The sequence below is a fragment of the Peromyscus maniculatus genome, chromosome 2, assembly GCF_049852395.1.
Source record: "Peromyscus maniculatus bairdii isolate BWxNUB_F1_BW_parent chromosome 2, HU_Pman_BW_mat_3.1, whole genome shotgun sequence".
Taxonomy (NCBI): Eukaryota; Metazoa; Chordata; class Mammalia; order Rodentia; family Cricetidae; genus Peromyscus; species Peromyscus maniculatus.
Window position 1 is genome coordinate 71,602,705 of NC_134853.1, and position 24,981 is coordinate 71,627,685.

Consider the following 24,981-nt stretch of genomic DNA (forward strand, 5'->3'; position numbering starts at 1 on the left):
TTCTCGTCCCTCAGTTCATTCACAGGTCACCTTTGTTAAGTCTTTGCTGGAGACTGAGCGGTAAGCTGGAGTGGATCGTGCCCAGAAAGTCCATGTGGAGGCCCAAGAAAAGACACAGCAAGTGTCTGGGTGGAAGGATAGTGAGGTGCTCGGAGCACAGAAGAAGCTGCCTTGAGAAAACCCGTGGGAACCACGGACACAGAGGGATGCAGTGGGCGGAGCCTCTTCCAGTCTCATTGCTGATCCTGTACTGAGCAAGCTGTCCCCTCACTCTTTAGGGGTCTCTCCTTGAGAAGTGAGAGAATGCTCTCTGCCTTGCTACCCTTTTATGGGAGGAGCAGGTGAGGGGATAACTGAGAGAGGAGAGAGGGTACTGGGCAGGTAACTTCTGATGCTCCCCAGTTGAAGACCAGGGAAACAGACTGTAGTCCTAAATCCCGGATCCTAGATCCTTATTAACCATCCTCTCTTTGGGTTAGAACAGAAGAGAGGGAAATGGGGAGAGGAAGAGGCCTAGAGCAGAGGAGAGAGGGAAGGAGAGAAAACAAGGGGGGGAGAAAAGGAGAGAGAGAGAGAGAGAGAGAGAGAGAGAGAGAGAGAGAGAGAGAGAGAGAGCGCACTTGCTTGAGGGAGTGTTCACACAGTAACTTCATTGAGAAGGAAAATTCTTTCGCTATATATGAAAACCGGAAAAAGGAAGAGGCGTTCTCAGTTTACATGGAGAAAAATGCTCTTCTGTAACTCAGAAAAATGGGGTCTTTGATGGTTGCCCGGCCAGGTCTCCTTCCTAAGTGGGTCTAGGACTTTTCCCTGGCAGGGAAACATTCTTCTTCTAAGAAATGCTTTGGGAGGTAGGTTTGTCTAAGAACCTCTTGCACTTTGGTGGATGCAGACTGGTGCTGTGTGGCCTGGAGTATTCTGTGTTCATGTCCCTCCCGGAGGGAGTCAGGTACATCAGGGCCTCTGGAGACTGGAGGGTCTTTGTAGTTCCCATACAGGGTGGGGCTGAGTTTCCTTACAGGCAGAGTGCAATGACATTATTGAAGGCATTGTTACTTCCCAAGGCTGCCCAGGCCACACTGTCCAGAGACCAAGAAGTCTGTTGGGGAGAACTGTGTTCTCCTGGTCCCTGTAGGACTCATTTCTTCCAGGCCTGAAGGAATGGCTGCCTAGCTAGGGTGGTTAGAAAAACTGGAAGGCAGATGAGGATTCGGAATTGGAGGCACTCCGACCTGGCAAGGGCCTTGGGAAAACATTTAGTCCAGACTCTAGTTCGCAGATATTGAGCCAGAGACTTGGAAGAGGCACAGAGACTCCTGAACCCATGTGTTGAGTTGGTGACGGAGGTGGTCTTGTAGGCTCATGCCCTTTCTGTTATCCTTATGACATCTGAGAGACCACCGTATGGAAGGTGCGTTTTGTGGTCCCGGGGGGGGGGGGGCAGAGCTCTGCCAGCTGGTGGGGTGGGGCAGTCATAGGGAGGATGGGCTTGATTCAACATGAGAAAGACCCTTGAAGGTTTAGAACTTCCGGTCATCAGGGATGTTAACTGAGAGTGAGCCCTCCAACAGTGGAGGTGAGCAAGCAGGAACCAGGTGGCCTTTGATGGGTGTGCACTGGAGGAGACTCTGTCCCCAGGGAGGACAGCGCCCTCTTTGTCAGAAGTCTGCAGCTTACTAAACTCCTCATGTCCTGTCTCTCAAGAGTGAGAGCAAGTTGGAGGGTGGGGGGGGGCGCCTTAGGCACACCCTAGTCCTTGGTACCGCCTCTCTGTATGGGTGTCCAGCTGGACAGGAAACGCCTTCAGATGAGCCTGTTGTTACAGACCTGTAGTCTCAGTGATTGGGAGACTGAGGCAGGGGGTTTACAAGTTCAAGGCCTACCTGAGCAATTCAGTGAAACCTGTTTCAAAAAGTGAAGAAGGCCAAGGGTATAGCTCAGTAGTACAGCCTTTGCCTAGCGTACATGAAGCCCTAGATTCAATACTCAGAAACGAAAACAAGAATCTATGAATCCCAAGAAGTGTGGACATTGCTGTTCTCAGTAGGATAGCTGGAAAGGGGTTCTCCCTCATGCTTGGAAGGGGTAGTTGAGGGAAGCACAGGGAATTCTGGACTCTAAGGCCATGATAGGGTCCTAAAGACAGTCACCCCCACCCTACCCTGAACACCCCAAGACTGCTTGCTGGCTCCAGTCCAAGCCAAACACTATGAGGAGTCCTTGACCAGAGGTCTTACACACACCATGGATGAAGGCTCTGACAGCTGGTTCTAGGCCCGGCCTGGCCACAGAATACTACATGACGTCATGCCTGCCCTTCTGGGCCGCTTCAAATCTCTGACCACTACTCTGTGGTTGTGATCTGGGTTCCCCATGGTTCCCCAAGCCAAGCACTTGCAGCATCCCTTGGACCCAGGGCAGAAAGTTCGGAGAAAACGCAGGTCCCCGTGAAGCCGCTAGGGGCCGCTGCCGCGCCCGATGGTGGAGCGTTCCGGCTGTTGGGCAAGGCTCTTGGGACTTTTCCGCAGCGGGCCTTGACCCGGTGCCAGAAGAAAAGCAGTTTAGTCTCTTGGGGCCTTAAATGCTGACAAGCGCGAGCCCTGGGCTCAGGTCCCAGATGGTCATCTGTGGGATAGAGCGTTGCAAAGCCAGATACGGTTCTTCAGGAACGCCAGGCTCCAAGGCCCAGCCCAGCCCTGGGCACTGCTTCCACAGATGGAAAGAATGGTCTCCACAAAGCACAGAAAGGGAAACTGAGGCTGGGGGGCCAAGGGAGGTGCAGGTGTTCTTGCTTCTCACCTCCTCCAAAGGCTGAGCCCAGTCCAGTTTGTTTCCTCACTGCTAGGATTTTTTCCCCCTGGTTTCCATGGAAACTGGCATTGGACCCTTGGGAAGAAAGTGGCACCCTGCTCAGATTTTCCCCTGCAGGGTCCTTCTCTAAAGCCCTCGGATGGCTCCTCCCTGTACTCTGGGGAAAGGCCACCCTGAAATCCCCGAGGAGTCTGAACCGAAGTTTCCAGGGGCAAGACGCCCAGGCTGTGTGCTCTGTCTGCCTTCTTTTCCCCGGGCCACGTTGCAGACTGGCAGCCCTGCCAAACCCTATGAGTGTGTCAGGGGAGAGATGCGCGGGGCTCTGTTTGTGGGATGAGAACGGAGCTCCATGTGTTGGGGTACAGCTGACCGAGCCTGGAAATTCTGGTGAGAAGATGCAAAGATAATATTAGGGTGCTGGAGAGATGGCTCCGTGGCTAAGACAGTCATTGCTCTGACAGAGGACCCGGGTTCCACTCCCAGCATCCGTATGCTGACTCATAACCGCTTGTCATGCCAGTTCCAGGGAATCTTACGCCCTCTTCTGGCCTCTGCGGGCACTGCATTCACATGGTACACAGACATAAATGTAGGAAAAACACATATTAAAAAAAAAAACTTTAAAAGTAATATTAATTGAGCCAACAGCATGAGAAAAGAAGGAGGGAGAGGGGGAGGAAAGAGAAGGGATTGGTGTGTCCCCCCACACTCTACTGAAGATCGACCCAGAGCCTCATGTATACTAGGCTCTATCTATCCCTAACCGGAGAAGTGTCTGGAATGGAACTTTGACTCAGTGTTGAAGGTACCAGGGAACCACTGAAAGCTTTGGAGCTTGCAAGAAATGTAAATGATAACTGCCGCCATCTAGACAATGAACTTCTTGATGATAGATGGTCTGGGTTCGGCTTCCTCCATATCTTCAGCACTACATGAGGCACAGTGTGGGGAGGGCCTTTATTTGAACACCCCTGCCATGGGAGATGAAACAACTCCTATACATTAAAGAAGTACAGAAGTGAGGCTGGAGTGCATGCTGGGTGTTCTAAGGCACACAGTTTTGCTCAAGACATGAAGCTGCCCTAGGAGAGATGTTAAAATCTATGGGGAAGTGTGAGTCACTTCAATGTCCCCAAGGCCAGGAGTTCTCTTCACGGCCCCCATCAGCAGTATTCCCAGCCTCCCAGGCCTTGTCCCTCCAAGATGGAGAGATATCTTCCCACCAGCTGTGACCTCCCTTTCTCTCTTGCCCTCAGCACAGAGCCATCCCAGGACAAGACATGGACCAAATTGCTGAGATTGTTTCTCTTGGCTCCCAGGCTCCTCCTCCCTGCCCCTTGTGGCTGCCTGAGCAGGTGGCCTTTCCGCTGGAAGCCAGGGCTAAGTGAGCCAGCAGGCACAGGCTCAGGCCTGAGCATGGGTCACTCCAGGCCAGGGGTCGTTCCCCTCCGTACCAGGCCATGGAACCACGCATGTGGAAGAAGGTGGAGCTGCTGAGAGCGAGGCTGCAAGACTAGGGTGTTCCGTCTGTGGCTGAGTCAGTGGAAACAGGGCCCGTGGGCCAGTGCCTGCACACTTCTCCTCCCTTGCAGGCCTGAGACCTTAGAGTCAGGGTGGGAGCAGGGAGCTGGCTGGAGAGAGTCCTCAGGCTATGGCGTTTGCTAACTTTACACCTTGCAAGTTGTACAGTTTGCTGATAACATGGGCTTCATGTCACCATCCCATAGGATAAGGGCAGGAAGGCTCCACGTTACCCTGGTCATTTACCCAAAGGCTGTACATTTGGTAGAGAGTAGTGGCTGGAGGGGAACCCGGCTCCGACCAAAGCTGAAGGTGTCCTCTATTGTAGTCTGCTTCCCCTTCCCTTCTCCAGCTGGTCCACCATGGGCCAGTGCCTGGGAAGGCTGGGTAGCCAAGGATCTTGGGAACTTGTGATGTGGAGTCTGAGTCACCCCAGATTCTGCTGCTAGGCCTCATGGCCATGCCTCTTCCTCCTCACCACCAGTTCCCTGACCCATAAAACAATGAGGGTTATGAAAAAAAACTTTAAACAGATGCTTGGAAATGGAAATTCACAAAATGGCCATATACAAGTCTAGATATGCCTGACCTGGAGCAAGCCTAAGCTGATTTAAATGACCCCTTACTCTGTGTCCCCAACCTCTCATCTGACTCCCTAAGTCCACTCAGAAACAGACCACTGGATGTGAGCCAGCCCATTTACCCTTACAGAACCACTGGTTCTGCAGACACTGAAGCATCCCACCAGCTCCTAGCTGCCTGCCTCTGCTCCCTTCCCTGGACATCATCTCCAGCCCCACTTTCTTTGGCATTCTTCCAGAGGTATCCTAATATACTCTAATGTATGATTGACAACGGATGCATTCTGAGAAGTACACCCTTAGTCTCACCATTGTGGAAACTTCACAGTGTACTTGAACTGAGAACTTTGGTGCCTCCAGACAGCACAGGCTCTTAGTTCACCTTATGCATATAGCTCACTGCTGGTCTGAACTTTATATACAACATAACTATGGGCTTCAATATCCCTTACATACTTATGTAGTTGATATATGCTAGCACTGGTATTTCTAACTGAGAGTAATTATTCTGTGCCTTATTATTTTTGTCTCTTTACTGACTGCATCATGGTTACTGCTCAGATCAGTACCTAAGGAGTCATGTCATTCGGAAGGCTACATTGAATTCTCTTGCATGGATCTATTTTATTATCTATTCTGGCTCAAAGAGTACATATGCATTAGTACTTTTGAAGGACGTCACATTGCTTCCCCATGGATGGGACACAAATTAGGATCTCTCCAGCGGTGAAGGAGAGGGCCTCATGCAGCCGCCTTTTGCCAGCATTTTCGATTAGCCAACATTCTGAATGCCGCCAATCTGATAAGGAAAATGGTTTCGCCTTACAGCCCCTGCACGTCCTTCATTACAAGGGCAAATATTTCCATATACTTACGTACGAGCTGCTTTGTTTCTTTTGCTGTCGACAGAACTTCCTGTCCCTTGCTCGTCTTTCTGTTGACTGTGGCATTATCCATTTGCTTTCCACGTTAGAGAAGAGAGTTTGTTGTCTGTGATGTTGTGATTCTGCTCTTTCTGTCGGCTTCTGGTTTTTAGCTGGCATTGTGGGGATTAATATTATTATGATTTAAAAAAATGCTTTGGTCCTCAGATCTTCATTTCTTTGTAGTCAAGTTTATGTCTTCAAGTTATGAAATCACTATTATGAGTTTTTGCTATGCAGAATTTTATTTCTGTCTAGTTAAATTTAACCAGATTTATTGTTCTTTTAACCTATGCCTTGTGGAGTTTGAGCCTCAAACCCAAATTACTTCTAATGGATGTCTGTCTGTCTTTAAGCAAGCTACAGACTGGAGAGGATAACATTCAATTGAAAATAAAACCCGGTCCGTGATCATCGGAAACTTTCTCTCCATTAACCTCGGCTTCATGTTTTGTCAAACGAGAAGGTTGGAAGTTTTCATCCTTCTTTCCATCCGTCTATCTGTCCTTCTGTTACCTCATTAGTTTGTTCATTTATTCACTCATCTTCACAGGGCTGGGCCCTGGGAACAATGGTGAAATCTTGTCCTCATCATCCATTGTGGGTAGAAACAAGCCATCCAATGGTGACATGGGGAGGGAGCTCTGACAGAGGCTCCCGGTGTGCGCGCAGGGGCTTCCAGCGCAGCCCCACCAAGAAAAGCATGTGGGCATTGGAGGGGAAATGGCCGCAGAGGAGGAGGGCTGAGTCTTGAGGAAGAGGAGCAGGAGAGTGAGTTATTCTGAAAGACAATTGAGGTAGATGGAGTGAGTGACGTAGGAAAGGCATCCGGGCAGAGGTGGAAGGTCTGTGACAGTGGCGAGCACTCCAGGAGCCATTGGAGATTCTTTTGGAAGACAGGGTCATGGCTGGGCCCAGAACAGAAAAGGTCTCTCAGGTCACTGGGTGACTGCCTGACCCTGAGGACCACAGATGTCCATCATAGATTCCTAAGCTAGGAATACTGCCTGATAAAATTTTCTCTTTTGTTGAAGAGGGTGATTGTTTTTATAAAGGTTGTGAAATGTTTCCAATGAAGTGTGTTCTGAAGAATCCTTATAGTCATTGTGGTATCTGTTATTAATCTTGGCACTGGGGGAGGCAGAGGCAGGCAGATCTCTGTGACTTTGTAGCCAGCCTGGTCTACGGAGCAAATACCGGGGAATACCATGAACAGGGCTACCTAGTGAGACTGTTTGTAAAAGTAATAACAACAACAACAATACAGTGAATATTTCATTGAAACTAATCTTAAAAATCAAACATATCACTGAGATTGAAAGGCCCTATGGACCTCTCTAAAAGTGAGTCTCTCTGCTTCTCCCTTAACATGGGCATGCTAGGCCACCCATGGGCATGGTCAGGGGCACAGAATCTTCAAAGAGCACTTCAGCAGCAGTCAATGAAATAGTAAGTGAGCAGACCCATGTCACCCACAAGTCCCTGTCATCTGCACCATGGGGTGACTTGTACCCATAAACACAGGAGATGGAGATAAAGGAATCTGTAGCAATATTGTCTGGAAATCCACAGAAACCTTCCTCTCCATCACCAGAAAAGAAAGCCTGCCCATTGAGGCTTATTCACCTCATGAATACTGTGGTAAGAGCAAGGACCACAACTTCTACAAGGATTAATCCAAAATTTATAACTTTGGGGAGGGGTAAGGAAGGAAAGGAGGGAAGGAGGGAAGGGAGGGAGGGAGGGAAGAAGGAAGGGAGGGAGAAAGGAAAGAAGGAAGGAAGGAAGGAAGGAAGGAAGGAACGAATGAACGAACGAATGAACGAAGGAAGGAACGAAGGAAGGAAGGAAAGAAAGAAAGAAGAGACATGAACATAGGCAGCATGCCAGCATTTATAGGAGGGTTAGATGCCTTCACAGTGGCTCTTCACTCTATTACAGACACAGCTTGCATAGGAAACACAGATGCATGGAAATGGTGATGCTGGAATCCCAAGAATGGGTCCTCAGGGGTCTGGGCAAAGGAATTGGCTTGGAGAGGGTCACCAGAGCTGACGGGTGGCTCTCTTCTTAAGGCGAGTGCTGGGCACATACTGCTTCTGCCTATCATTCTTTAATTTTTATTTTTTTCAGTGCTGGGCTTGCAGCGGAGGGTCTTGTGCTGTTAGGCAAGTGTTGAACCAGGGGTTTTATCCTGGATCCTTTCTCCTGCCCTCCCTCCCCTGCTCCCCCATCTGTTTTCTCTCACTCTGTTTTTCCAGACAGGGTTTCTCTGTGTAGCCCTGGCTATCTCAAAACTTGTTCTATAGATCAGGTTGACTTCAAACTCAGAGATCTGTCTGCCTCTGCCTCCTGAGTATGGGCACTAAAAGTGTGCACCACATTACCTGGCCACCCAAGCCTTTCTTCTATTTATTTTTGAAACAGAGTCTTATTAAATTACCCAGGGTGGGTTTGAACTTACAATGTAACCCAAGCAGGCCTCAAACTTATGGTCCTCCACCTCGGCCTCCTTTGTAACTGGGAATATAGACCTGCACCACAAGGCTTAGCTAAAAATTTTGAAATAACATATAACCCCCAAATTTCCAAACTGTCATTTCAAATCATAGCTAACATGAAAATTATTAGTTATGTTCCAGTTCTTTTTTTTCCCCAAATTGAGTCTTTGGTTTTTTTCATTTAAAACAGCATGTTTCAAGGGGGGAAGACCCACATTTCAAGTGTTCAGTGACTACTTTCTGTTAGTGGTTCCCACACCAGACAAGAAGAGGTCCACACAGTTTAGGTGGAACTTGTATCCTTTCCAAACCTGAAAGTCTGATGACAGGGGTGCGCAGCGCAGAGGTGAAGGATCTCCATCATTTACTGATCATGAGCCATAGGCCAGCACCCATGACATTTCATTTAGTCACCCTAATAACGCTGTGTGATTACCTGTGTTTTTCCTTTTAAAATGTTATTTGTGTATATGGGCACATGTACGTGTGTGTGCATTTGTATGTATATGTCTGTCTGTCTGCCTGTCTATCTCCCTGTCTGTCTGTCTGTCTAGGTGAGCATGTACTTGGAGGCCAGAAGTCAAGGTTGGGCAGTTTCTCAGTCTCTTACTGAACCTGGAGCTCACTGATTCAATCTGGCTAGGCTGTCCCGCCGGCCGCCAGCTCCAGGCACCCCCTTGTCTCTGCTTCGCTAGCACTGGAGATACAGGGAGTGCAGTTACACCCAACGTTTTATGTGGCTGCTGGGATCTGAGCTCAGGTCCTCACTCTGCTGACTGGGCCGTCTCCCCAGCCCACTGTGTCTTCCACTATGATTAAATAGACAGGATTTGCCATTTTGACTTTTGAGTGCCTCCATAGTACTCTTCATCCTTTTCTGTATGACCAAAGAGACACACACACACACACACACACACACACACACACACACACGCACGCACGCACGCACGCACGCACGCACGCACACATGCACACACACACACACACACACACACACACACACACGCATGCGCGCGCGCGCGCGCGCACACACACACACACACACACGTGCTATCTGCTCTGTGGTCCCCTTGTCTCAGGCCCTGTTGGTGATGGGGACCTCTCTCTCCAGCTGAGCCTCGTCCAGAACCCTTGTAGGAACCCCTCTTCTCATCAGACTTAGAGATAACTAAAAGTCAAGCTAGCTATGGCTTACAGTTCTCCTCCCCACCACTGGCTGGGTATCTGCAGGTCAGGATTCCATGTCCTAAGTCTTAGTTCTTCATCCATGAAATGGGATAGTAGCAGCTGATTCCCAGTGCTGCTATGGGGAAAAGGAAAACAGCAGAGGAAAATGGCAGTGGGTGCCCTATACAAGGAGCCCGAGGACAGAAGCAGCCCCTAGCCCAGTGCAGTGGGGCGCGTCCCTGCTCAGGGGCCTCCTGATTGTTGGAGATGCAGCAAAAAAAAAAAAAAAAAAAAAAAAAGGTTTGTTGTGTCTCTCCCATTTTTGACTGGGGGCTACAAGGGTAGTGGTCTACTTTACTTTTCTACCAGGGCAATAAACACTGAGACCAAAAGCACGGGAGGAGGAAAAGGTTTATTTCATCTTAACACTTCCAAGACACCATCCATCACTGAAGGAAGCTGGGGCAGGAACTCAAGGCAGGAGCTTGAAGCAGAAACCTCAGAGGAAGGCTGCTTACTAAATGCCCCCAAACCTGGGCTCGGCTAGCTTTCTTATATAGTCCAAGACCTCCTGCCTTGGATGGACCCCACCCACAGTGAGCTGCCCACTCCCTACACCAATTAGCAGTCAAGAACCTGCTCCCACAGACCACACTGATAGAGAATCATTCAATTGAGACTGGAAGTTATCTGAGGGATTCAGATAACTCGGGCCTGTGTCAAGTTGACAATTGAAGCTGACTAGGAGACATGGTCTTAGTCATTCGTATGGGCCGTCCTCTGACTTGCTCCTGTGATAGGGGAGAATTTTATCCATGGTCTAGGAGCTCTGACCTTTGGCTATAGCCCAAGTGGCCACTAGGAGATCTGCCCTGCCCTCTGGCCTTTAAGGGGGCCAGGGCTCCATTCAGAGGTTCATCATTCTAGGTCCTCCACCCCGGCCAAATCCTCAGGATCTAGCTTTGTTCCTGAAGCCTTGTCCACGGGCTCAGTGGCACCGGATGTGTCCACTCTACCTGAGACCTGCATTCCTCTCATTCACTGCTGCCACTTCTACATCAGCTCAGGGATGGATGCAGACCACCGGACGATCCTGCAGCTTTCCTCCAGAGACAATGGTCAGACCTGGGTTCTTCCTCAGGCCGCTGCAATGGAGGAGGTCTACCAACCCCACCAAGAGCGCTAGTGAAGAGCACAAGCTTGGGGCAGGGACTCTAGGACTGAATTCTGCACTTGAATTTTGCTTGCCAATTTGTTAGCTTCTGGCCGCCTTGATTTAGTCAGAAGGAAGCGGAAGTAACGGTACCTAACTTCGTTGGAGTTCTTGTGAGGGTGAAATGAGTTTAAATTATGTAAAGAGCTCAGAGCAGTACCTGGTACAGAGAGAGAGAGAGCTGGGATGTGGATGATGGTGGGGATGCTGAGGCCGCTGCTGCTGCTGCTGCTGCTGCTGAATGGTTACCACTATGAAGCAAAGCTCAATTGTGCTGAACTCTAGGGAACACACCTCTCTGTGCCTGCTTACCCCCTACGCTCTGAGGCATGTAAACAAAAGACCCCATTTAAAACAAAGTGATACAATCTGATTCCCCTTGGTTAAGTAATGAAAGAAATCTCCAAGTTAATGGGGGGGGGCACTATATATATATTTTTTTCTAGAAATGATTTGTAAATGTTTTTCCAGAGTGTAGCTCATGACCCCTTAGCGAGTAATCAAATCAATTAGTAAGTCTTTGCAGCATGGTTTTAATTTTAAAAAGAGAAAAACAATAATTAAAGGGGAGGAGAAAATAGTTAAGGGCCTGCTGAGAATTCACGAAGATGCTTTCTGAAACGGTGTTTGTGAGTTATAGTCGTGTGCTTTTACGCACATTGCACATCACATTTCATTGTGGAGGCTGTCATTTAGAAAGCCTAGTTTCAGTGGATTCCCACGGGATCCAGTTGTGTTTGTGGCTCCTTCCTCCTTTGTCCAGTGTGGTGGAATCACGGCCTCTCCTCCTCCCCACAGGGTCAGCCTCCCAGGACCATCTGGACCTCACAGAGCTCATCGGTGTTCCATTACCCTCTTCCGTGTCCTTTGTCACTGGCTATGGTGGTTTCCCGGCTTACAGCTTTGGGCCTGGTGCCAATGTTGGCCGCCCAGCCAGGACCCTCATCCCACCTACCTTCTTCAGGGACTTCGCCATCGGTGTGGCAGTGAAGCCTAGCAGTGCCCAGGGAGGCGTGCTCTTTGCAATTACTGACGCTTTCCAGAAAGTCATCTACCTGGGTCTGCGTCTTTCCGGTGTGGAGGATGGCCACCAGCGGGTTATCCTGTACTACACGGAACCAGGCTCCCATGTGTCCCGTGAAGCTGCAGCCTTTTCAGTGCCCGTGATGACCAACAGGTGGAATCGTTTTGCTGTGACTGTCCAGGGCGAGGAAGTGGCCCTTCTCGTGGACTGTGAGGAACACAGCCACGTCCTTTTCCAGCGATCTTCCCGGCCTCTGACTTTCGAGCCCAGTGCTGGGATCTTTGTGGGCAATGCAGGAGCCACGGGACTGGAGAGATTTACGGTGAGTTTCAGTCCACTCCCCGCAGACCAGAGAAGTTTGAGCATGAACGCACACACCCCAAGCAGGAGCAATGATCGTTGTTATTTTATTCTTATGCCCCCTCACGGCATGTACTCCATGTGGGAAGTACTCTAGGCTTGGAAGCCAATGATCCCAGTACTCTGCCATAAACTGAGGCTGCAGGCTTTAGGCAGTACTGTATTATGTGATCTGTTGTACTGTCTGAATGTGAATATGAAGGCCCTTATCTTGAGGCCGGGTGTTTTAGTGCACCCTGTAATCTCTGCACTCAGGAGACGGAAGCAGGAGGATCATAAAGGCAAGGCTAACCTGGGCTACATAGTAAGTTACAGGCCTGTGTGGGAAATTAGTAAGAGGCACTTTGTTTGGTGAAAGCCATGTCTAAAGAAGAGTCCAGCGTGCTACTTTCAAAATGACTTCATTTCTAGACGTGGATGGCAATTGTGCTGAAATAACTTCTGTAAAGACAGATGCGTCAGAATGATTGGAATGAGAAGTAACTTCTCTTTCTTCTTTTTGAACAGAGAGTCCTAAAACAAACAAATTCGAAGGCCAACTTTATTACCAGAACAGGCTTCTGCTCAGAAGCCATTCTAAAGAGAATAAGTTATCAGAGGAGTTCATTTAACGCACAAGAGTACTGAGCCAGGATGCCTCTAGGGTGAATCAGACATACTAAGGAAGGCAAGATCCTGGGTTATTCCTGAGATCCCAGTACTCGGATTGCAGTGAGTCATGAGTTTCAGGCCAGCCTGAGCTACAGAGTGACTACTGGGTTGACTGAGATTCTTTGTCAAAATTGGGCATGCTGGTGCATACCTTTAATCTCAGCACTCCAAACTCTGTGAGTTTGAGGCCAGCCTGGTCTACATAGTGAGTGCAGGACAACCAGAGCTACATAGACACACACACACACACACACACACACACACACACACACACACACACAATCAAAAAACCAAAACCACCAATCAACCAACCAAAAAGAAAAAAAAGGCACCACTAGAGGGCAGAAATCGAATTTACTTGTCGCTCAGTGGGAATGCTGATGTCCTGTGTACATGTTACACACGTGTACACGCTGGCTTTGCTGGCTTTTGAAGAGTGAGCACCAGATCCAGACAGTCAGCAGGAGTGGGATGGAGAGGCTGCTGGCAGCTCTCCGTGTGACAAGAATGTCTAGCAAGGAAACTTTGAGCTCTGGAGGGAAGGGAAGACACATTTCAGGGTCTGCTGTTGCCCTGCAGGGACCCTGGAGATGTTGGGCTGCTGTGGCTGTCCACATTCTGAACATATGCTAAGGGAGTCCGTATTCAATGGGAGCACACAAGGAGAGTCCCCTGAACAGACAGAGAGCCTGGGTGGGGTGTGCCCAGCATCCTTGTCACCTCAGATAACACATGGCCATGCCAGTTAGTCCTTTGCAGGCGTCTCCCTCATATGAACACTCCCGTCTTCCTTGGACATTGTGACGTATACAAGTAACCCATGCTTCTTATCTCTCTCTTCCCCAGGGCTCCATACAGCAGCTCACCATCTATACTGACCCCAGGACCCCTGAGGAGCTGTGTGAAGCCCAAGAGTCCTCGGTGAGCTTCTGCCTACCCCCCAGCACTCGGAACCCTCATCCCCCAGTCAGCCAGGGGAAGGCTGGGTGCCCGGCCATTCCTCCCCCTCAGCGTCATGCAGCCCTGAAAGCCTCTCATCAGGGCCAGCACTGCCCCAAGTCCTATTTTGGGCTTTTGGCTTTCTTTCACTTTTCAAAGCTCTTCAGCCGTCTCCTTGGAGTGGGGGCTGTGTGTCTTATGAGGTGTTCCTGTGGCTGTGGCAGTCAATGGCCTGGTTTCCAGCCTTCCTGCCAAGAAGGGTGTCAGGATTCTAAAATCAGAGTTAAAATGCTAAGATATTCTGGGTGTAGAGTCCTATAAAAATGAACCTAAATTTAGGTTGGTTTTATGCTTGGCAAGTGAACCAATTCCTAAGTTGGGGGTGGGGTGGGGGCCAAGGAGGAAAGATGGTTCCTTCCTTCCTTCCTTCCTCCCTCCAGGATTTGCTGGTTGTGACAGTCCCCGGGTGTAGGCTGGGGATGAGGGGATATACTTCGGGCGCTGTCCCCTCCTCCATCTCTGACACACATTTGCAGACACAACTTAGTGACAGAGCCTCAGACCCAATTCAGCTGGTCGGAGAGCAGGAGGGGCAGGAGGAGGAGCGGGAAGCCAGGCAGGCAGAGGCGCTGTCTGCAGGGCCTTCCAGGCAGACAGGAGCGTGGTGCCAAAGCCAGAGGCAGGCAGAGTGGTGTTTCCTGTGACTGTTGCTCCTTAAGTGATGTCAGCCTCTGAACAAACTGGAAGCCGGTTTCGTTAATTTAGTGCTAGAAAAGAAATCTGTGCACCAGAGGTAGCATGTGGGGCTGTTTGAATGTCTGAACTTCGGCGCCCGTGACATTCACGGGGAGCCAGCCGAGGAAACAAGGGGAGTTTTCTGTGTTTGTCTCTGCTCTGCATTCATGGTGAGGTATAAACAACCCAGGGGCCCCAGAGCACAGGATCCCCGGCAGAGCACAGCACAGGCTCCTGGACTGACGTGAGGGCCAGCTTCGAAGGTCAGGCAACACTAGGAAGCCATGTTGGATGAGGGCTCCCTGAGCGGGTTCCCATGAGCACCTTGCACAAAGCGGGAACGAAGGTAGCCTGGGCATGGTTGGAAGGTGAAGTAACTCAGACTGTAGCAATAATAGTGTGGACAGAAACCGTGCATATGGCATTTCCCACCCTGTCTCTGATGCCCATGTATATATACATGCACACACATACACACAGGTTCAAATACCGCACATAATGTATTCATACGCACATTCGTGTATGCATGCATACCACACAAACATGTATACACATGTATATACATCCATACATGTGTTCACATACGTATATACACATGCATGCATACCACACACATATGCATGCACACATATGCAGTCACAGCCATGTGCAAACTGCACACATACATGCACATGCAAATGCATACACACACACACATACAGAGTCCCTCCATCAGAGTCTGCTGGTCAAGTCTCTGACCTTCCCAAGGACCCCAGTGCTGTGTCACCTGCTCTCCTGCTCTGGGTGTTGTTGTGGGATGTTTGTACACTGTGTGAAGATGTATTCGCTGTGATTGGTGTAAAAGCTGAACGGCCAATAGCTCGTCAGGTGGGACTTCCAGAGACAGAGAGAACTCTGGGAAGAAGAAGGCGGAGTAGCCAGCCAGACATGGAGGAAGCAGCATGGGCAGTGCGGAGCAAAGAGGTGACGAGCCATGTGACAGAACGTAGATTAAAATAAATGGGTTCATTTAAGTTATAAGAGCGAGTGGGACAAGCCTAAGCTAAGGCTGAGCTTTCATAATTAATGAATAAGTCTCTGTATCACTTGGGGGGGGGGGACTAGCGGGACAGAGAAAGACTCCTTACGGTGTGTGGCATGACTTATCTCCTCACAGGCATCTGGAGAAGCCAGTGGGCTTCAGGAGATGGATGAAGTCGCTGAGATCATGGAAGCTGTCACCTACACTCAAGCCCCGGTGAGCATGGGTGCTACCCCTGTGGGTGCTGTCAGGTGTGATCCTCCGGGGGAGTCAGCCTCACACCCACACCCAAGCAAACAGACCAGTTTTCCAGGGCCACCTGTATGCATGGCTGTGGAAGGTGTGCAAAGGCAGACTTGCTCTGGGCCTTGGAGAACTTACTCAGTCCCTCTGAACCTCAGTTGTCTTCCCCCCTACGGAGTGATGGTAATATCAGTTATATTGTAGGAGGTCACTGGAGAATTAGATGAGGCAGGCAGGGGTGAGTCTCAGAAAGTGCCGGGCATGAGGGAAACAACCCTGAGCGATACTCAGTGTTGCCTTGGACCCATGCAACAGTGACCCTCATCTTGGTGTTCTCCTCTCTCCCTCCTGGGAATGTGTTCTGCAGCTAAGAGGAAAGTCTTGAGTCAGACCATGGAAGCACTTGTGTGTGTGTGTGTGTGTGTGTGTGTGTGTGTGTGTGTGTGTGTGTGTGTGTGTGTGTTGGATGCATGTATGTATATATTAGACTAGCAAGGAGCATCATCTGAGCTGTAAGCAAAGAAAGCTCCCAGGCTGGGCTCGTCACTCTATGAAGGTACTTCTGATAGGAAGCGAGGAGACAGAAATAAGGCAGAGACTGTACGTATAGACCTCAGGCAGCAGGGATGTGAGTGTGGCAGAACAGAACCATAGTCTGATAAAGCTAGAAGGACTTCGACAGGTGTGTATAGCCAACTGCCCATATTACAGATGGGCAGACAGATCCAGAGAGGGAAGCTGAGCAAGCTAGGCTGGAGCACAGATCTCCTGACATCTACCCGTGGGTTTATGGTCTGGGTGGGATTATGGAAGTGTGTCCTCAAGACCTTGCCTGAGATGGAGAAACCAAGGAGTCCATGCTCTGCTTGGGGCAGTGTTGGAGTCTTGGGTGCCCATTAGGCCTAGCCACCCATGGGCACATCCTGGGTGCAGGTCAGTGGGCCACATGCTCAGGGCTCTGAGCATGATGCTGCCTCGTGGTATACAGGTCCATAATGTAGAGGGAGGCTGACCCAGACAGAGGTGCTAACAACCCATGGCAGTCCCCAGAGAGGGCCAGAAAAGGACAGAAGGGTTTGAGAGTGTGAGAAGGCCACAAGCATGAGAATGAGACAAGAATTTAGGAAGGAAAAGTGGAGACAGGCAGCTTGGGACAGGCATGGAGGGGGAGGCAGAAGAGGGAGAGAGCTGGTGTTTCTGCGGATGCGATGTCGCTTCTTCCTTACAACACCCCGCAAGGAAGGCGGCATTATTCTCTATGCAGATGTAGAAATGGGTGCCCGGGGGGATGAGCAGATCTCCAGGGTCAGGTAGTAGCGGAGCCAGGAATCAAGCCTCCCGGACCTCTTCCCATGTGTCTTAGTTAGGGTTTCTATTGCTGCGATGAAACACCATGACCAAGTTGGAGAGGAAAAGGTGTATCGGGCTTACACTTCCGCATCATTGTTCATCATCAAAGCAAGTCAGGACAGGAACTCACACAGGGCAGGAACCTGGAGGCAGGAGCTGATGCAGAGGCTATGGAAGGGTGCTGCTTACTGGCTTAAAACCAGGACCAGCAGCCTAGGAATGGCACCACCCACAATGGGCTGGTCGCTTCTCCACCAACCATAAGGAAATGCCCTGCAGCCGGACCTTACGGAGGCCGCTTCTCAGCTGAGTTCCCTCCTTTCAGATAACTCTAGTTTGTGTGTCAAGTTGACATAAGACTAGCCAGCACACCGTGACAACAGTGCTCAGGCACAGGGGCTGATGTGTGTGTTGGGGGAGGGGCAACATCAGCCCAGAGAGGGTGTGACATCGATCTCTGGGGACCTGGAGAAGCGACAGAAGGAAAGTGGCTGGTGGTGTGGTGCCCTTGGAGTCTCTGGGGCAGAGAGTCCGTTCCTTCCTCTTTCTGGTTCTTAGGGACTTGGGAGAAGTGCTATACATCCAAGTCCTACCCAGAGTAGGTCTTAGCCTTGGCGTTCCTTTCCAAAACAGCTTCCCCCGTTAGCATGGAACATGCCCGCTCCACGGGTTGGTATGGGAGGTGGACAACCCGCCTGGTCCAGACATGCGAGTGGTCCTTGGCACACAGCAGTGGTGGGCGAAAGCTTGTGTTACATTCCAAGAGGCCAAGGATCTCAGGGCCAGACTCAATGCAGACACTCTGAGTTCACTGTTCCTTTTGGGAGCCCCCCCCCTCCACACCTGCTTCCTGTTGTCTTGTTTTCCAAACCCCTATGGCTGCCCTCTGCTCTAAGAGGATTGCCCTAGGCCCAGCCCTGATGGCCCCAGAGCTGCTGGTCCTCACCACCCACCTGCCAGATGCCATCCTCAGGGTTCTTCTGTCTTTCTACCGTTGTCCCTGTGCCTACACAAGCGGCTCACTCTTGAGAGTGTGCTGCTCTGCCCGTGGTGACCTTTCGGAGAGGCCTCCTGGGGTCTATGCTATAGGAGCGGGCCTGGAACAGCCATGTTGTTGTTGAGGCCACCCGGCCCGAAGGTGCAGAGCCAGATCCACTATGGATCCAGAGTGCTCGGTCACTCCACCCGGAAGGGTTTTGGCTCCTTTGGCAGCAACCGCTCCAGCACAGGGAATCTCCCTTTGGTCTCAGACAGTCCTTCCTTTCTCTGTCTGGCTTATTTCTTGGTCAGAATCTCACTTCCCCATGCCCAGCCTTTGCAGCCTGTCACTCTCCAGAACACGGGCCCTAACGGGCAAACTGAGCTAGAGGTGGCAGCCTGCCAGCCCTCCCTCTCCCCACTTCCCATGTAGGGTCAGCCGCGCCTGGGCTGTTCTGCGCCTGCCTCTCCTGCCCAGCCGGCTGCCGCTCGCATACCTTTGCATTTATGGAAAACTTATCTCCAGCTGAGTTGGAATTAACATGGCTGTGCATGTGGGTCACCTGTGCCCAACCGTGTGGGCCTGACAGAGGTCTTTAATAAGGAGCCTCCGGGGCGGCTTTCCTGGATGTTCAGTATGTCTGGAGTGAATAACAAGAATCCACATTGGCAGAGCGCTCTGCGGGTGATTCCCAGCCACAGCCAGGCCTTCTTCCAACCACACCTAAGGGCTCTCGGCTTCCCAGACATACCATCTGGGACTTCCTCCCAACAGCCCTGTGCAGTTCTGTTTCCCTGGAACCCCCCTCCACCCCCACCCTTCCTTCCTTCTGGCAAATTCCTACCCCCCTCAGGATCCAGGCCAAATCCTCTCCAGTGAGGCCTCCTCTCCCGCCACGCCCCCTCCCTAGCTTGGCCCTTGCTTCTGCTATCTTGTGTCCCATGAAATCGGCTACTGGGGTCTGGTGAGTGCCCCTCTGTGCTCTGGGGTGGGTAGCCACAATGTGTTCTTTATTCCTTTCTCCGGCCCCAGGGCTCAGCCAACAACCTGACACTCAGTGGGTCCACAGGAACCTATCTGTGGAATGAGTAGATCTCATAGTGACTGTGAGGTTCGGCAAAAGACAACACAAAAACAAAAAGACCTCCATGATACCCTGGAAATGTACTAAAGTCTTTAGACTAGATATTTCTACACTGTCACAGCCCACGCTTGGCTCCTCGTCCATCTTACCTCTGAAGCCAACAGCCGTGTGTGCTCAAGATGAGACACCTCACTTTCCCCATAGTCAGCTCCTTGGAGTCTCACCTTTCCCCAGAGCGGGGCCTAGGTGCCTATGGCTGCCGGGATAAGACTCACTGTTAGATTTTGGCTGAAAGGCTGGTCAAGGACTCAACTGAGATCTCTTTGGCTAACAGCTCAACCTGTTTCAGGCTTGCCCTCTTCTTTGCTCAGCCTCGTCTACTCCAAATATCTGTCCCTAGGCCCACATGTCTTACAAAGTACCCCTGCTTCCAACTGTTGGCACCCCTGGAGGCTACATTGGGGCTTCCATGGGCTTTCCTAGCTCCATCAGGGACCCATGGAAAACAGCCTCCCCCTGGACCCCTCCCAGGGGAAGAGGCGTCCGTCCCAGGACGGGTGGGTCCTAGCTGGGTTTGCTGCTTTGCCTTGGCCGTTCCCACTCTTTCAGCATCCCTGCCTAGCTCCTGCCCTTTGGGCTTTTCAGGACCCCACCCAGGCCTCCTGGGCTGGACCTCAGCATCCCCAATCTAGATTCTTCCGGCCACTCCCACCCTCAGCACTGTCCTTGTCCCTGCATCCAAGCCCATCTCTCCTTCCATCCCTCCTCCACCCTGCTGCGTCTACAGGCTCTGGCCTGCAAGTTTTCTTCAGCCATGGCCCTGGCCCAACTCAGGTAGCCGAGACCTGATGTCTGTGCTGTTTTTTTTTTTTTTTTTTTTTTTTTTGAACTCTACCCACCTTCCAGGCCTAGTCCTTACAGCCTTCCTTCACACCTTTGCCATGGAAATGACACCGCGATAAATCACCGGCAGTGTCCCAGGCTTGGTGCTCAGAGTCATTGTTTCTTGACTGCATTCGTCTCAATTTCAGCTCTTAGTAATGTGGGCTATTTCACTACTTAAAAATGCACAAGCATTTCCTTTTCCTTTTCTTTTTTTCCAGATCTGTACACTTTTATTTTATATGTATGGGCGTCTTGCCTTCATGTATGCATGTGCATCATATGTGTGTAGTGCCCACAGAGGCCAGAAGAGGGCATCAGCTCCTCTGGAGCCAGGTGTGAGATACCAAATGGGCATTGAGCATTGAACCTGGGTCCTCTGGAAGAGCAGCCAGTGCTCTTCACCACTGAGTCATCTCTTCTCCTCTGTAGAACATTGCTCATTGTCCCCATTGCACAGAGGAGAAAGCTTAGGCCCAGTGAGGCTGTATGATTTGTCCAAAATAGGTCAGTCAGCTAAATACAAGGCAGGCATTCGACCCAAGTCTGACAGAAAGGACTAAACCATGAACTCTGAAGTCACAGGGCTCCTAAAAGTCCTCCCTGTTATGATGGACCAAAGGTTCACTATCTGCACAGTAGAATCTAACGTTAGGAGAAGAGCTTGTTCTTGTTAGGATGCACACAGAGTAACAAATGAGCACCAACACCTCGGTGTCTTAAAACAGCAGAGATGTGTTCCTTTTCCACAGTCAAGTTCAATACTAGATCATTCTACTCAATCTTCCATCCTCCCCAACAACCTGGATCTTAGAAAGTGAAGAGACTGAATGCTGACAACCCTGGGTCTCACAAACTGCTTTCAGCATCCAGGGTTGGTGTCAGGACATTTAGGACCAGCACTGAATTTCCTGTCTGGATTTCTAGCTTGCCTTATTTCCAACTGTTGGGTTTTGTTTCCTCCTCGTTGGTAAGACTGGTTAAGACCTCACCTGGCTTTGGAGAAGCTGTATAGATGCAGGAGCTTCCTTGGAAGGAAGCCGACACATCCATCACTGTCAGATCCCTGCCCACCGTGCTGCTCTGGGGCTGGATTTACAGGGTTCCTGGTGCAGCCTGACTCACTGACAGAACCACTCACACATTCCTGGATCCAGCATCTGCTCTGTGCCAGCCTGGGACACAGGCATCCCAGAAGTGTGGTGGGTGTCTCTGAGCTTATACACCCAGCACATACCTCTTTCAGGCCTGGGAGGTGTGATGCTGCCCAGAGACACAGCCAGTTATAGGCACTCAGGATTATTCGGGATTCTGTGGATAAATTACTTCCCATGATTTTTTTTCCCTGCTTCACTGTTAAGAAAATCCGCTCTTACTTAAAGGATTCTTTTAAAAGTAAATTCCATTTTTCTCTCTTCAGCCTAAAGAAGCACACGTTGATCCCATAAACATGCCTCCTACTTCATCCTCTCCTGCTGAGGACATGGAGCTTTCTGGTGAACCTGTGCCAGAAGGAACCCCGGAAACCAACTTGAACATCACTGGGCATAGCAGCCCTGAGCAAGGCAAGTCCTGACACACATGTCAGAATGGTCGTCTGCCACGGAGTAATCACCATGCATGCAGCATACAGAACTTACCTTCCATCCCTTTACCCTTCAAGGGAAGAACGACAGTCACTTTCCTTAAAGACAGGACAGGGAAACTAAGTCACAGAGAAATTAGATGACCTAGCCAAGACCACCCGGCCTGAGAGTAGCAGAGTTGGCACTTGCTCTCCAACGTCTGAGTCTTTAGCTTTCAGACTCTACCTCTGCTCCCCCTACATGAAAGTTTATAAGAGTCATTGCTGCTAACTGAGTACCTACTGTGTGCCAAGTGTGTGCATACTTCTCCAGTCCCACCAGCATGCCTTCTAGTCAATATGGCTAGCTGCAATTTTATAGGTGAGGAAAGCCAACCCTTGAAAAGGGGCAGGCAACATGTCTACAAGCTCATAGTTCCATCTCAGAATCTTCACTTGTTTTGATTTCTGCTACAAGCTCTCTGGGTCTCAGAGGATCTGGGCAGCTAACTGATGGCCAGAGACTGGCATCGTCACCCAGCAGGTCAATGGGACCCTAAAGAGGAGAGCGGGCCTCAGGCGCCACCTGCTGCTCCTCTGCTTCTGCCACCACACCAAGGTGCACAAGCAAAAGCCTAGCGAATATCTGTGACTCCCCCAAGCAGCAGAGTGACATGCACCCAAGGTCCGAGGGCACCATTTCCCAGAAGGTGGTCGTTTGTGCCAAGGCCAGAGTTCTGAGATGTAGGGGCAAGGTCATTTCCAGCAGCACTCTTTATCCAAAGGCCCTGTAGCAGGGACTGCTTGAGCAAATTCAATGTCCTTCATCCACGTGATGAGGATGCTCTAAAGAGTTATGGGCCTGCTAATGGAGTCTTCTCCATAAGAGCAGATTTCAAAACTGCGACAGCCGCCACTCTGAATCTGTGTTGTTCGCATGTGTGGGGGATACACATTACCCATTTTGTCCAACACACAATGTGTGGTAAAACTGCAGGTGGTTTTGATTCTGTTAAATTTCCGTGTCTCAAGCGTCATCTACAGTAATAGCTAATGAGTGTTATTTTAACAACTGAACTTGGGAAGTCTGTGGGTAAGACAAAGAATAGTAGATGGGAAAATTATAAATAATTTAATAAGATTACAATGGAACTAAGGAGTTTTGAGGATGTGGCAGTGGGAAGCCCAGAGGGGGCGGGTAGGAGGAGCTTGACACAGCTTTGAAGGAAGCCCTACTTGGCCATCTATTTGCTGTGGGCCTGGCTGAGATTGCACACCTTTTTAACCCTCCTTGGGGACAGTAGCCGTCCTTCCCTCCTGGTGAATAAGAAGGTGGGATGCTTGTGGTTTCTAGGTTCCTGGCAACATAGAAGTATTATCGATTGTGGATACTGTTGGTGGATTAAGGCCTCTGAGTAGGGCAATGGGTAGGGTGGCTCTTCCAGTCTAAGAAGGCAAGGTCTGAGTGGAGGCCAAGACTCCCACCTGAGCCTCTCACCTGTACCCAGGAACAGCTTTATTCCTCTATCGGACAGAGGACCAAAGGGAAACCTCAGAACTGGTTCAAGTGTTCCCTTTCTTGATGAATAGACAGCCCAGATGATGGTAAGAAGGGAGCCTGTACCCCCAGTGCCATTCTGCATGGGAAAAACTCTCCAGTATTGGAGGCATGTGTTTGCCATGCTTTCTGACAGCAAGGGCCCCAGCTCCATCCAGTGTGACACTGGTGCAGTAGTTGCTTGCACAGCACCCCCTGGTGGTCAGAGCAGGGAGGACTCAGGCATCGGCCAATGTCAGACCACTCTGTGCATCAAACCTGAGGCCACACAGGAGCTGCTAGAGACAGTGGAGCAAAGATGACTGCTGCATGTATGGAGAAACTCTGGCCTAGAGGCAAGCCTGCCTGGCTTACACGCCCCTCCTGACCACTACGCTCGCTATGACTTTACTCCTCTGCAGAAGGGGGATAATTACGAGAGGCCTGGCAGCACAAGCCTGTAATCCCAGCCAATTGGGAGACTGCAACAGGAATATATAAATCCAAGACCTGCTTAGGCTACAGAACAAGCTCAAGGCCAGCCTGGGCTACTTAGTGGGACCCTTTTTTAAAATAAAGATGCAAAAAAGGGCTGGAGATACATCTCAGTGATAGAGTACTTACGGAGCTTGCGTAAGAGAGCCAATGATACAGCTCAGTGAGGACAGTACTTCTTAGCTTGCATGAGATCCTAAGGCTCAGTCTTCAACACCGCTAATAATAGTACTAATAATTAATAATACTATTAATATTTTAAAGTTGTGATTAGAGCGAAATACCTGCCTTGGGGTGTTATGGAGGAAGCCGAGAATGTGGAATTCTGGTCTGGCAGGAGGTTGGTGGAACGGTTCCTAGAGAAGAGAGAGCTTGGCTAGCGGGGTAAAGGGCATGCGTTCATTTTAGTGACTCTCTGCTTTAGGATTCTATTTGTCTCTGACATCCTCCCCATGGGTGTGCATGTGGTAACAGTTCAATCAATACAGAATTGTAGAAACAACGATGGTAACAAAAACAATAATCTCCCCTTCTCTTTGCACTCCTATGATCTGGAAGAGCCAAAGTTCAGCACTATGATTTAGCTGTGTATATACATAAACATATAGATACGTACACACAATAATATGTGTGCTAGGTAATAACTACTGCATAACATGAATGTGTAATAGAATAGTCACATGTAATGACGGAAAAATATGTGTTCTCTTATGTAGTCCTTTTTTATGTTCATTGACTACAGAACTCCAATGATATGAATATTTGTGAGTGGCTTGCTATGTGCCAGGCACTGTTCCCAACACTTTCCTCCTATCAGCTAGGCCAAATGATGCATAATCCTCAGAATAATTTCTACCCAATGAGGTAGGAATCACAATCTCCACTTGCAGATGAAGGTACTTGAGGCACAGGTTAAGCATTTTCCCTGAGTCATATTCTGGGAAATGGCAAAGCAGGATTTCAGGCAGCAGGAGGTGCCAGAGACCATGATGCCACCAGGCCCTAGGGCCTTGCCCTGTTCTCTAGGCTGGCTCTTCCCCCTTGATCTTGTATTATGGGATCATGGACACCTTCCCAAGTTACTAGGTAAAGAGTGACCTCATTCTCTTCCAAGACTGTAAAACATAGTTGTTGATATCACAATTTTTGCTTCCTGTAGGGTCTGGTGAGATTCTGAATGACACACTGGAGGTCCATGCTGTGGATGGGGACGCCAGTGGTTCAGGGGATGGGGCCTTGTTGAATATCACTGACGGTCAGGTGAGTGAGTGGCGAATTTGATATGATGGCCTAATAGGGGACTCATTTGCTTATTTCAATTTGATGATGACTGGATCACCAAGGAGTTTTAGTTGAATGTCATCAGAACTGATGGCCCCATGGTACAGAGGAAGCACAGT

At 50.0% G+C, this 24,981-nt stretch overlaps 1 protein-coding gene across 2 annotated transcripts in view; it reads left to right on the plus strand.

Moving 5' to 3' along the window:
* The window catches only part of Col15a1 (collagen type XV alpha 1 chain), a 106,164-nt gene that overhangs the window by 22,329 nt on the left and 58,854 nt on the right, over positions 1-24,981 (plus strand). For both annotated transcript variants that reach the window (XM_076564175.1, XM_006973679.4), the window contains exons 3-7: positions 11,516-12,063; positions 13,599-13,673; positions 15,583-15,663; positions 21,406-21,550; positions 24,741-24,841. In XM_076564175.1, coding sequence (XP_076420290.1) covers positions 11,516-12,063; positions 13,599-13,673; positions 15,583-15,663; positions 21,406-21,550; positions 24,741-24,841 — 950 coding nt within the window. The remainder of the gene's footprint in view (positions 1-11,515; positions 12,064-13,598; positions 13,674-15,582; positions 15,664-21,405; positions 21,551-24,740; positions 24,842-24,981) is intronic.